The sequence below is a fragment of the Cydia splendana genome, chromosome 5, assembly GCF_910591565.1.
Source record: "Cydia splendana chromosome 5, ilCydSple1.2, whole genome shotgun sequence".
NCBI lineage: Eukaryota > Metazoa > Arthropoda > Insecta > Lepidoptera > Tortricidae > Cydia > Cydia splendana.
In genome coordinates, this window is record NC_085964.1 from 23,635,154 (window position 1) to 23,649,095 (window position 13,942).

At 38.4% G+C, this 13,942-nt stretch overlaps 2 protein-coding genes across 2 annotated transcripts in view; one reads left to right on the forward strand and one right to left on the reverse strand.

The window, feature by feature from the left end:
* LOC134790362 (laminin subunit alpha-2-like) overlaps window positions 1-13,942 on the reverse strand; it is a 45,524-nt gene that overhangs the window by 13,917 nt on the left and 17,665 nt on the right. The window lies entirely within an intron of this gene.
* LOC134790309 (uncharacterized) lies at window positions 9,708-12,871 on the forward strand. Its single transcript, XM_063761082.1, has 2 exons — window positions 9,708-10,040; window positions 12,247-12,871. The coding sequence occupies exons 1-2, from the start codon at window positions 9,808-9,810 to the stop codon at window positions 12,422-12,424; spliced, it is 411 nt and encodes a 136-aa protein (XP_063617152.1). The 5' UTR covers window positions 9,708-9,807; the 3' UTR covers window positions 12,425-12,871.

The following is a 13,942-nucleotide window of genomic DNA, read 5'->3' on the forward strand; positions in this document are numbered from 1 at the left end:
TGTAAGTACTTAAATTTGCAGAAAATTTTGAGTAGCCTCATACATAATATGACGTACAAAATCATAACAGCATTCTTAAATGTGGATGACCACATACCATACACATACACAGGATTATAAACAACAGTTGTATATCTTGTGGACAAACAGTGAACGGAAATGTGGGCAAAACTTAATAACTTGTGTGCATAAAAGAAGGTAGGTAATGATTTTATGACATAGGGTAAAATAAGTATCCCTTTATGATGTTACGGTTAACGGTTCACTCGGAAAATGAAGCTTTAAGGAGCCCACTGATTAACAGTCCGCCGGACGGTATCGGCCTGTCAGTTAGAACAAAATTTTGACAGTTCCGAACAACTGACAGGCCGATACCGTCCGGCGGACTGTTAATCAGTGGGCCCTTTTAAAGCCTTTTGAGTTGGTCAGTCCAATCCATTAAAGAAATATGTGAACCTAATTGTAATGTATGACCCAAAATCCATATTAATTTTTGAACAAATTTGTTCTGAAAATTCTATAGACAGAAACAACCCCAACCCCAAATCACAAAATTGTGGCTTTCCACAGAGAAGGGTCCTTATGCTTTATGCGAAGCATTTCTGTTGAAATATTAGATGGAAAGGACTTTATTGCAGTATTGTTTGCTAGTTAATTCATTTAAACATAAAATTCCTCAAAGCTCAAACAAAAGCTCTCAACAACCATTAATTAAACAACCGTGGTTCAGACACGTGCAGCGAACAAACAGACAAACATACAAACATATCGTGTTCAGCTCTTTAGCGCACGAGAGCTAATCGGTGGGACAATATTTGAGAGTTTTAAAGAAAGGTACGTGTTTAATAGGGGATATTACTGCAATGTTCTGCCGCCAGAGTGCAGCACTACCGACTCAGTAAATCCATAGACTAACTTATGTATAAGCTGTGCCTTAAACTGTTTTTTGACAAGTTTTCACAGACAATAAAATATGACACTGATGCATCAAGGCGGTTTGTTAACAAGGGCCTATCGGTAAACGCGAAAATCGAAATTTAGTTATCTGCCTCTTTATCGCTCGAATATGCAAGAATGATAGAGAGATTAGATAACGAAATTTCGATTTTTCTTGTTTCGCGGTAGGCCATGTGATTGACGTGACGTGTGATGCTGATGTGTCAATGTGGTTTGTTTACTGTATGTGCCACAAAGGTGCCACCTACGCAGAGCTTTGCCTAATATTCCCTATTGACGAATATCTATACCCTATCCCTATACTAGATATAATTCACAGGGCTGTCATTGCAGTATTCGTTTATTTTTTTAGCTCAAAGTATGGTAATTATAGTCTGTCAAGCAACTTTGTCCGTAGAAAAAGGCGCGAAGTTCAAATTTTCTATAGGACGATAACCGTTAGCGCCTACAGTTTTTAAATTTTCCGTTTTTTTTCTACTGCGAGTAAATGGCTTAACAGACTCTAGATAAGAGAAGGTAGAAGTTTTTCATAAAAAACTTGCACTCGCTCTATTTAATTTCTCTTTGTATAACAATATTTCAGCCTGGAGATGGCGGGACAACTTGAACGCATTTTATCCGGATTGGCGGGAAACTACAATGGATTGAGTGGAGGAAACGAGGGGAGGCCTTTGCCCAGCAGTCCCACTGCTACCACCACTAAATTAGGCTACAAAAAAAAACAATATTTAGCAACGAAAACTAGTAACATAGACCACACATAGGGGAGCCGGGGGCTTAATGTAACAGGGGTAAGGAGTAACGCTCAATTTTGACAGGGAATTAAAAACATTTTAATTTTATTTTTTTGCTGAATGACTTTCTTATAACTCGAGGAATAACGTAAACACCGCCATTGCCCCGCCAGACATCGAAGCGAGTGAATGTGCATACGAGCTGTTTCAACCAGGTATTGAAAAAAAATTACGGGGTAAGTTGTAACAACTCCCAGTTTTTCAAAAAGTGTCTGGTGTACAAGATGCGTAAACATTTGAAATTATTTTGTAATCGGAATTAGTGCTTAGATTACAAACCCTCATACTCAGAATCATAAAATTATACATATTTTAGACAATACAGGCCTTTTTCCTAAAACTGTTACAACAAGCCCCAATTACGGGGTAAGTTGTAACAACTCCCAGTTTTTTCAAAAAGTGTCTGGTGTAAAAGATGCGTAAACATTTAAAATTATTTTGTAATCGGAATTAGTGCTTAGATATAAATCCATTACAAACCCTCATACTCAGAATCATAAAATTATACATATTTTAGACAATACAGGCCTTTTTCCTAAAACTGTTTGTTGAGATTTAAAATTGCCGCATAAATGTACATACTCTAAATGAATTACTGAATTGATCGCTAGATGTCTCTTTTTAAAATGCAAACTAGCTAACGGTATGTTTTCTAAAAACAATGGAGTCAAACAGTTTCCATGGTCAAGTCAGTAACCAAAAGTAAAGTGACAGTGATACAGTGAAGTATAGTAGTAAAAGTAACAGTGCTTAGTGATAGGAAAGTGAACTTTAAAGTGCAGTGTTTAAGTGCGGATTTACAACAGCCAGGTGCGAACATTTGGTCCTTCGAACCGGATCAGGCTGTGACGCGAGTGATAGTGCAGTGCAAAGTGGACTCTATCGGATTGCACTAAGGACTATAATTGAGTAAGATCGTTCCGTTTATTTGGACTTGTAGAATTTCGCGAAGTGTACTTTGGACTTGTAAAATTTTCCGCGATATTTGGGACTTAGAATATTTCGTAGTGTTCTGAACATAGTCTAATTTTCGAGTATCCGAGACTTAGAAAATTTTCATAGAATTTAGAACATAAGAAAATTCTGTGATTAAAAGACTGAATATTTTTCACTAATCTTGCCTTAGAAGTTTGGAACTTAGAAAATTCTTGGAATTTGGACTCAGTCAAAATGGAAGCCTTATTCGTAGTACAAGCGGATAACTTACATCTTCTTCAGAAAACGGCTACAATCTTCAAGAAGTGTCCCAAGGCGAGACTTACCAAGTCATACTTGCAAGTCAGAGTGGAGAATTTAGACAAACTTTGGGAAGTTTTTCAAAACACTCACCGAGAGATAGTGAAGATAGCGACAACAGAACAACGAAATAGTCACGAATATTTTACGCAAGAGATATACGACAATGGAGAAGAGTTGTATATAGATACCAAAGCGGAGATACTTGCGAAATTAGAAGGAGAGCAAACGAGTCATACATCAGGAACGGAGAAGCAATCCATCAGACCACAGAGCCAGGAAGTAAAGCTACCTAAGATTAATATACCACAGTTCAATGGAAATTACAATGATTGGGGGACTTTCAAGAATCTCTACACATCTCTCATTCATAATCAGAGTTCATTGAGCCCAGTGCAGAAATTGCACTATTTGAAGAGTAGTCTTAGTGGCGAAGCTGAACAACTGCTGAAGCACATTCAAATTACTGAGAAAAATTATGAAATAGCATGGAATACCTTACACAACAGATACAATAACAAGAGGATTATGGTTAACTCAATCTTGAATAGATTTTTGGGTCAAAAGAAACTGAGCGTTGAATCTGCCAAAGGTGTCAAAGAATTGCTGGATATTTCTACAGAATGTCTGAACAGCTTGAAGAACAATGACATTAGTATCGATAACTGGGATCCAATCATAATACATCTATTGGTGCACAAGTTAGATACGGAGTCACACAAGCACTGGGAAGAGGATCTGAAGACATTATCTGTGGAAGACTTGCCGACATTGGAACAATTCAACAAATTTTTGGAGGGAAGATTTAGAGTTTTGGAGATGGTTCAAACTGCGCACCCAAAAGAGAAGCCTCAAGTTAGAGCCAAGACGTTCCATGCAACTGCTACGCCTAGCAGTACCACAGACTTCAACCATCAATGCGGTTTCTGTAATGAAGATCATTTCATCTACAACTGCAAGGAGTTTGCTAAATTGGATCCCGAGCAACGATCCAAGGAGGTTCAAACAAGGAGTCTTTGCTTCAACTGTCTACGGCCTGGACATAGCGTGAGATTTTGCAAGCGTAATACTTCATGCCTGCGTTGTAAGAGAAAGCATCACACACTATTGCACGTTACGAAACCTAACACTGTATCACTCGAAGAAAAACCAGAGAAAGAAAACAAAGAGCAAGCTACACCAACAATCAACATAGTATCTCACTGTGCCTCTCAGAGACGGGTTACTCTTTTAGCTACAGCACTAGTGAATATTATGACAAACAGAGGAGCACAAGTAGTTCGAGCACTCATAGATCCATGTTCGGAAGAGTCATTTATATCAGAGGAGACAGTCAACAAACTACAACTCAAACGAACAAGGGTGGAGGGTCAAGTGACAGGTGTTGCGAAGATGTCGACTCCAATCAAGCACGCGGCGGAAATACAAATAGTATCGAGAATCAACGAGAGCTACAAGCTAAACTGCACCGCCTACGTGACAAAAGAAGTTACTGACATAATGCCTGTTACGAAGATCAATAAAGAACAATGGACTCAACTACATGGCTTGGAGTTAGCTGATCCTACATACTACAATCCTGGAGAGATAGATTTGTTACTTGGTGTGCATGTCTATACAGACATTTTAATGAGTGGAGTCATCAAGGGCAAACCAGGATCACCGATAGCGCAACAGACGTTATTCGGATGGATAATTTCGGGCGGAGCACCCGGTGAAGAGCACGGGAAGAATGGAAGAATTGTTAGCATGCATTTGAGTGTGAGCCTAGACAACATGCTGCAAAGATTTTGGGAATCGGAGACGCTAGATAATGAGAGCAAAGACACTCTGACACCTCTAGAGAAAAGAGCTGAAGAGATTTATGAGAAAACACTAGCGAGAGATGAGGATGGAAGATTCATTGTTGGACTATCATTCGTACGAGATACACCGATTGTTCCCGAAAATTCCCGTTCAATTGCTGTCAAAAGACTTGAAGGTCTAGAGAGGAAGTTAACACACAACAGCAAATTGAAAACTGAGTACGATAACGTGATTAAAGAGTACCTTACCTTGAAACACATGGAACCGGTAGGCAAGCCTGAGAAAGATGAGAAAACAGTCTACCTTCCACATCATGCAGTGGTTTTAGCCTGGATAAAAGGAGATCCTAACAGATGGACACCCTATGTCAAGAATAGAGTGATTGACATAAGGAGCAATTTAGACACACACTGGTTATATGTCAATACCAAGGATAACCCAGCAGATCCAGCTTCCAGAGGTCTGTCACCCAGCAAGCTGAAACAAAATCAGTTATGGTTCAATGGTCCGGAATTCTTACATGAACCTGAATTCACCATACCCGTCGACTCCATACCTGAAACAGAATTAGAGAAACGCTTGTTAGTAAAATGTAAGACAACAACCATAGAAACAGACTCTGAAAAGCTTACCTTACTGAAGAAATACTCGTCACTGCAAAAACTTCTGGACGTGATTTCGTATTGTAGAAGATGGCTGAAGATCCTGAAAAGAGAAAAGAATATTAGTAAACATATAACCTGTGAAGAAAAAGATGAAGCACTTACCTTGTGTTTAAAGATGTCCCAAGAGATAGAATTTCCTGAAGAGATTGATCACCTGAAAAGTGGAAAAACTATTAAGAAAAGCAGTCGTCTACTGCAATTCACACCTTATCTGGATGATAAAGGTCTTTTGAGATTAGGAGGAAGACTGAAACACGCAGAGTTGAGTATGGATCAAAAGCATCCTATTATTATAACTAAAAACAACGTATTGTTACCTGTTTTGTTGGATGATTCTCACAAAAACACTCTCCATGGAGGGCCGTATCTCATGACACCATATTTGAGAAGCAAATACTGGATTATTAAAGGAGGTTCTTCAATAAGGCAGTTTTACAAGAAGTGTATAACGTGTGCAAGATACAATGCGAAAACAAATACTCAGTTGATGGGAAACTTACCGGTAGTTCGAGTGAAGCCTTCCCGCCCTTTCCTTATCAGCGGTGTTGACTTTGCCGGTCCCATCACATGCAGAATGAGTAAAGGTCGAGGAGCTAAGACATACAAGGCATATATTGCTTTATTTGTGTGTATGTCTACCAAAGCCATACATTTGGAACTAGTCAGCGATATGACCACAGAAGCGCTGCCTTCAAAAGATTTGTGTCTAGGCGTGGTCATTGCAAGGAACTCTGGAGTGATCATGGTACAACATTCGTTGCAGCTGAAAAAGAACTATTGAAGATGTGGCAACAAGGTCGCAACGAAATCCCAGAAGACTTACTCAAAAGTTTAGACGACAGAGGAACTCGTAGGAGATATATTCCCCCTGGAGCACCAAACTTTGGAGGACTATGGGAGGCCGGTGTAAAATCGACGAAATATCATCTGAAAAGAATAATGTAAGACGCAACCCTGACGTTCGAAGAATTTTATACGGTCCTTTCGCAAGTTGAAGCGTGTCTTAACTCACGTCCATTGGCTCCATTAGGCGATGATTTAGATTATTTGACACCAGGATATTTTCTGGTCGGCGAACCCTTGATTTGCTTACCAGATCGCAGTAATGAGCAGAGTAACATATCCAGCTTATCGAGATGGCAGTTGACCCAACGCATGCTACGAGATTTTTGGATTAAATGGCAAAGCGAATACCTTTCTCGTTTGCAATTGCGTCCAAAATGGAATACACCTAAGAAGGATTTAGAAATTGGAGAACTGGTATTGATCAAAGATGGAAGATTTCCACCAGCTAACTGGAGAGTAGGTAGAGTACTTAAGAAGTACCCTGGCACTGATGGATTGACTCGTATGTATGATATTCGCACAGCTTTCGGGATCACACAACGGCCGATTACCAAGCTGTGTCGACTTCCCAACTAGTAATCAAGGAATACTTCCTTGGCGGCGGAGGATGTTGAGATTTAAAATTGCCGCATAAATGTACATACTCTAAATGAATTACTGAATTGATCGCTAGATGTCTCTTTTTAAAATGCAAACTAGCTAACGGTATGTTTTCTAAAAACAATGGAGTCAAACAGTTTCCATGGTCAAGTCAGTAACCAAAAGTAAAGTGACAGTGATACAGTGAAGTATAGTAGTAAAAGTAACAGTGCTTAGTGATAGGAAAGTGAACTTTAAAGTGCAGTGTTTAAGTGCGGATTTACAACAGCCAGGTGCGAACACTGTTACAACGAGCCCCCCGCTCCCCTACCAGAGCCAAGTTTCATGTAAGTAAGTAATTTAAACACCTCTTTTTAAAATGAGAGCTGCACTGGCAACAATAAAAGTTACGTATTTTTTGGCGGAGGCTTCGTGAGACTCTTAAATGGCTATTCGTAGGTAAATCTTATTGCATGGACATAAGGTCCATCGGTGGGCAGTAAAGAGTGTTTTTTTTTAATATATTATAGGACAATTTTACACAGATCGGCCTAGTCCCACAGTAAGCTCAATAAGGCTTGTGTTGTGGGTACTAGACGACGATATATATAATAAGTATACACATATATACAAATACTTGTGTTTGTTACTATGTTGGTATAAAATGGATCAGTCCTTTACCGTATAAAATGGTTCACCTGAAACGGCTACCCAAGACGCCAGTGCAATCAGATGCATATGAAACTCGACACGTACCGGCTAATTGCAAATCTACGATCTTGCGACGCGAGACTTGCCACCGAGACGAATAACAAGCTAGTATACTTTAATCGGATAATAGTAACAAGTATAAAAATAAGCATAATGTACCTACAGTAAAAAAAAACCGGCCAAGTGCGAGTCGGACTCGCGCACGAAGGGTTCCGTTCCATTACGCAAAAATTACGTTTGTTGTACGAATGTACGCCCCACTTTCAAAACTTAAAAGAAACACTTCATCATCAGAACTGGATTTTGACAAAAATGGGACCAATCTGTACCTATAGCTATATATGTACAGTCACCTGCAATAATATGTTACTCTCCGAAGGCTGCAAAAATACGCTCTTATCGCTCTACAAATACGATCGTGTCAGATATTTTTGCGGCCTTCGTTGTGTAACATATTATTGCAGGTGACTGTACTTAGAATCAAAAAAAGAATTTTCAAGATCGTTCGAGAAATGATGGAGTTCTGAAGTACGAGTAGGTAACAAACATTAAAAAATAAGAAAATATAAAAGCTTATAAAATAACTTGAACAAGCGGTCCAATTTTGACAATCTAATCCCTAGAGTTTTACCGCTGGCATAAGATTTTACGAAAGCGATTGGAACCTGACCTTTTTCCAAAGATCCATAATACCCGACAAGCTGAAGTGCATATTTGGAATTACCCGAATACACCTAGTAGCTGAAACAATGGAGATCGATGTGGACAAGCGAGGTATTTGAATAATCGATTCAGTAGCCAATCAAAATAGTAAGAGGTAGGACGGGCCCAGTATGGCGTCGGGTTAAGGGGAAGTCAGCAGTAATCTACAAGTTATTGCCAAAATCATCGTTTTAAAAAAGTTGCCGATTGCACTTAACACGCTCTATTGGATTGGACACGTTAAAACGAATTATTATGTTGAGCCCGATCTCAAGGAATCTACTAGTAGTCACCGGAGAGTTCCAACTAAGTATTCATCTTGGGGCTCCATCATCAGATCAGCTCGATGGTACTGAATTGTTGTATTTCCATTTCACTCGTATACTTGCAAAGTTTCGAATCGATATGGCTATAAGAAGTGGGTTTAAATGGACTTATGTGCAGGATTTTCAAGGCATCCATGAAACAAATTTTACGAAAATACACTGAAAACATAAGATCAAACATGTTCTTGAGTTTTTACTTAATGAAAATGTCACTGTCCGAGTAGTTGCCAATTTTTGTGTATATTTATTTATTATATAATATGCCATGATTCACTCCTCATGATTCAAAGATTGTCGAGAGCTGCTGACGAGAGGATTACGCGTACCTTATCAATCACAGAGATAGCTGTAGAAAGGTATTCAAGAGTATATTACTACAACATTCAATTGTCATGTTTGTACTGCAAGCCCCGGTAAAGTTTAATGCGAATCCACAGAATCGAAATAAGTACCTATAGAAAGTTAAGGACGACCTCTTTCTGATGATCTAAGTTGAAGAGCCTATAAAATGTACGTACGGATTGAAATTGCAAAAAAAAAACAATCTTCATTCAAGCAGGGTTGTCAATCACGTAAATGCCATAGGTAAGTCTCCTACGCTTGTACGCTATGTTGTCAAACACATGTGCTTGTCAAGCATGCATGGTCACCTGCGCACCGCATATGAAAATTCTTCCCCTTAATCCGGGAGCTTGGTCCGATGGCATCTCCTTGTAAGGCACGGCTAATGAGGGTGCCGGCACGCCAAACGTGTGTGACTCACAAGGCATGCCCCGGACACTGAACAGGGACTCTTTTTATATAATGGGGGCAAACGAGGACATAACGATGGTAGTGTCTAGGCGATAACTGATTTCTTACCTCACAGAACCCCTAGTGTACATTTCATTCGATAGGTAGCGTGACGTGCGTTCGTGTTTGCGTTGTCTCATTTTGTATGGGATTTTGAATAGCGCGGCAAGCGGGACGTCTTGGAAACTCAAAATGAAACTATCGAAAAACTTACCGCTGAAATTATTAACGTATTGAACGAAAGACGTGATTAATACTTTCCTACGTGATTGATTATTAGTTCCAGTTGCCAAACGGGTTATATCGCAAGATAAACAAGCCTTATCAAACGCGCGATTACATATCGTCAGTCAGGTGCACGCTTCGCTACTACACGGTCATGTGAACTCCAAGATGGCTTCCGGAAACCTTCAAGACATCAAAATCGAACATAAAAGAAGACACACACAAGGCCCTGCGCAGATAGAAGCTAGAATCCCTAAAGTGTCAACGAGGAGTCAACCGGAATTGTATGATGTGCATAGTAGTGAAAAAAAGTCACGCAGTGATTTTGTTTATGTGAATTCAGCTTATGTTGGGAGTGTGGACGATGTGAATCAGCCTCGGTTAAGTGCGCCACCTACATGGTAATTTTATGATTAAGTTGTATCATGTTAGTATGTACAAAGTAGAGATGGGCCGATAATTTTATACCATGAGTGACTGGCGAAAGTGAGTAATGAATAAAACTGGCTCCAGGTCTAGACTCCTTGTACTTTTAAAGTAGTTGCATTTCCCTATAGTTTCCTGTAAAAGCCTTGGCTAACCTTACATTTATTCATTGGATTACCTTAATTGGATTGTTTTTTTTTCTTATTCTTGAATGAAATTTAAACCGACAACAAAACAAGACGGAAAATATCATAAATTAGAAATGGAAATGACCAATCAGAATCCAAAATAATGATGAAATTACAAAAAAAGTAACCGCCTTTGCATCTAGTTGTTTTCTCAAAATAAATAATTGATTTCCTCATTATATCATCAAATCAAACAGTTTTCTTGTCGCTATTTGTAACACTAACTAACTAACACTTTAACTAGGTCGGATATACTTTAATGAATTAATTAGTTATATGTAAAAGCAAAAGTGCAAGCTAGCTGATAACACTGATAACAGCGGCAATTGCAAACAAAACAATGCCACTATCATTTGCTTTGTAATAAAACAAAGTAGGTACTTACGCAATATTTATAGCTAGGTATAATGTTAATTTAAAACATCGACAAACATCCCGTCGAGATTAAATACTTTGGGTCTTAGAATTATTCCTTGGAGCACCCCATATGAAAACATTGAGCCATTTCTACCAAAATCAAATATTTTGGGACCAAGAATCCCTCCTTAGGGTACCTACCGATACTTAAGCATTGAGTAATGTTTACTAAAATTGAACATTTTGGGACATAGAATAGGTACCACCTTGCCAAATCAATACCAAACTAGCAAGATTTTATTGGCTGCTTTATCTTATATAATTTATATATACCTGTTGAAGTCTAATGTTTATGAGGTCTGGTATTTCCAAAGTCATGTAAAACCTAGTGTTACTAAGAAATTCATAATAGTAACGAGAAGTAGGTATAATTTTACTAACAATTCAAACCTTAAACAATCAAACAACACATTCTTTGATATTTTATTGTCTGACAATGGTTCTTTCTAGAACATTTGCTAAGGATTTAGAACAATGTCTAACATGGACATCAGTAATATCGCAATGGATCAACGGATAAGATATATTTATCTATGTGATAAATAGATTAGTTGCAATCTTGACACATGCATAAATGTCAATTGCAAACAGTTTTTATGTAAACACAACAAACGTTAAAAGACAACCATTGTATAGATATTATAGATATGTAACTATATTTTAATAAATTCCATTTCAAAGAATTACTTACCATTAGAAAGTCTAAACAAGAAGACATACATTTTTTTGACGCCCTTCTTGAAATTATATCAGTATTTTACTTTTCTGACTTAGAATACAAGAAAATCCATAAAGAGGAAACGATCAGTTTGTCTACTCTAATAGATGAAAGTGCGTACCCTATTCTATCTCGCCTTAACCCAAGCGGCCAGATTTAAAAAATCTACGGTTCAAGATTCACTGGCACTTCATTGTTCACTATCTCTGCAGAATCATCAGTAGCAATAGAAAGAGTGGTCTTTTAAACAAGCATTTGACTGACTAGTGCCTAGTCAGTCAAAAGATTCTCTAAATTCTCTTTGAAATATTCTTAAGCGTCTCACAAAAAAACGTTCTTGAAAAAATTCTGATTTAGAATAGAATAGAATAGAATAGAATTAATTTATTCGTAAGCACAAACAATCGGTACAATACATTACATTATATAAAAGAAAACATAAAATAAGATTAAAGTGGTCCACGAAATGGTCCCATCTCAGCATGTTGCTGGTGGCTTCCAGCGCTGATCTTCCGATGAGACCATCAAGTGAGAAGAATCACGGGAGGTAACAGACAAGAAGAAAAAAGACATAGAAATAACATACAGTAAACAAATAGTCAAATAAGAAAAAAAAAATAAAAAATAAAAGTTACACAGCAAGAAGTTACAACATAACTACTATTTACAACTAAGATTATTTAATACATAAAACAAACATCGTGCTCGCAATCGCTGTATCGATCCGGTCCGACCATACCTTGGCTGAGCACAGCAGCAGACATTTACACAGCAGAATGCTGTTTTTTTGTGCAATAGGTTTTAAGTAAGGTTAGTATCTTGTGCTGATCGTTTAAACAGTACCCATTTTCTTTTCAGTGTCGTCCGTGAGCAGTACTGGGCTTGCTCAAGATGGCCGTATGGGCAGCGCATCCTCGCCATCTCCGTGGGTTTGCTCTTGGGCACCGTCATCGGGCTGACGGTCATCGTGATCCTCAGGGGAATGGACAAGGAGATCGGGCCAGGGTTCTTGGTGAGGCAGTCGGTGCCGGATTAAGAAGATAGAAACAGCACAGTGTTAATGTTGTTGTATGGACTATGTACTTTATGCATAACAAAAATGTAAATTTGTAAAGTGTGTACTTTAATTTTGTTTTGTTGTGTTGATTTTCATATGTTGTGATGGCACATTTAGATAGGGTGTGATACTGTCAGTGACCTTCTTTGTAGGAGAGACATCACGTAAATAAATAAGGTTGAGGGGATTAGTTACATGCATGCAAGGTAATCTAATCACGGTCCATATCCCGGTCGATAGGTAACTGTTACAGCAATACTGTTACAGCAATATACATAATTAATTGTGATGTTACATATTCACATATTGTTACATTAATTTACAATAATGAGTCATCGCTGTTGTGTTAATCTTAAGTTTTGTTAATGTAGGTAGCGTAGAGTTAGACCAAGAAAAGTCTGCAGTGATTTTGATAGCATACGCAGTGCGAGTGTTATTTATACATCATAATTTAATAGAAGTTTGATTTTTAAAATAACACTTGCACTGAGTGTGCTATCAAATTCGTTGCAGACTTTTCTTGGTCTAACTCTATCAAAGTTTTACGACGGTATGTTATTTTTATTTTGACTGTATATATATTTATTGCTATGTAAAATATAATGGTAAAGTAAATGAAACTGTTTCAAGTAAGGCAGAGACAATTAATATTGTTTTATTTATTTACTAGCTGTGCCCGCGGCTCCGCCCGCGTGGAATTCGGTCTGTGTCAGTAAGCGGCTAATTTCTAATCCTAATTTCTATCCCTCTCCCCTGGAGGCGGAACTTGAAGTAGGTAAAGTTGACAGATGGATATGCTAGAGGACTGTAGTCCAGATAAAATATTTAACAATTTAAATAAAACTACACTCCAAAGTCAATAGTTTTTTGCCCTTATTCAAATTTTACACGTGATTTAATCGACAGAGTAGGTAGTAGGTGTATATCGGACGATACAGTAAGCCGTAAGGTATACGTGCGCGAGCGAAAGCGAAGCGGCCTGCCTGTGGCTAGACCGCCACTCACCGTGGTCTTCTTCAGACTCCTGAGGAAGACACGTGCCCCTTGTAACCTCAATGCGTTGCGAGACTTTCGGGAATGATTCGATTGTTTTCGGGAATGCATGGTAATGTGTATAAAATGCGAGTCCCAAATCATTTGACTCCGCAAACGACCAGTGCCGGATTAAGATATTTTGATGCCCTAAGCATTTCTAGGCCATGGTGCCCCCTCTCCCTAGGGTCATCAAGATTACATTGAATTTTTTTTGTAAATTGAGTGACGTTCATTGCCGCATTACAGCTGAGAATGGAGATTAATCACATCATTTTATCACGACAATTGACAGTGCCGCAGCCGTAACGTTGCAACAGAGTACGTAATGCTGCTGCAGTCGCCACCGGAATGTCACCTTTATCACATCTTAGAATGTCATTGAAAACGCGAGCGAAGCGAGCGCGAAAATTTTTCGATATAAAAACGCAATTTTATAGACACATTTACATACATTTACATTTA

Coding starts and splice junctions, on each gene's coding strand:
- LOC134790309 (XM_063761082.1), top strand. CDS start 9,808: ATGGCTTCCGGAAACCTTCAAGACATCAAAATCGAACATAAAAGAAGA. Junction 10,041..12,246: donor TTAAGTGCGCCACCTACATG/GTAATTTTATGA, acceptor TTTTCTTTTCAG/TGTCGTCCGTGAGCAGTACT.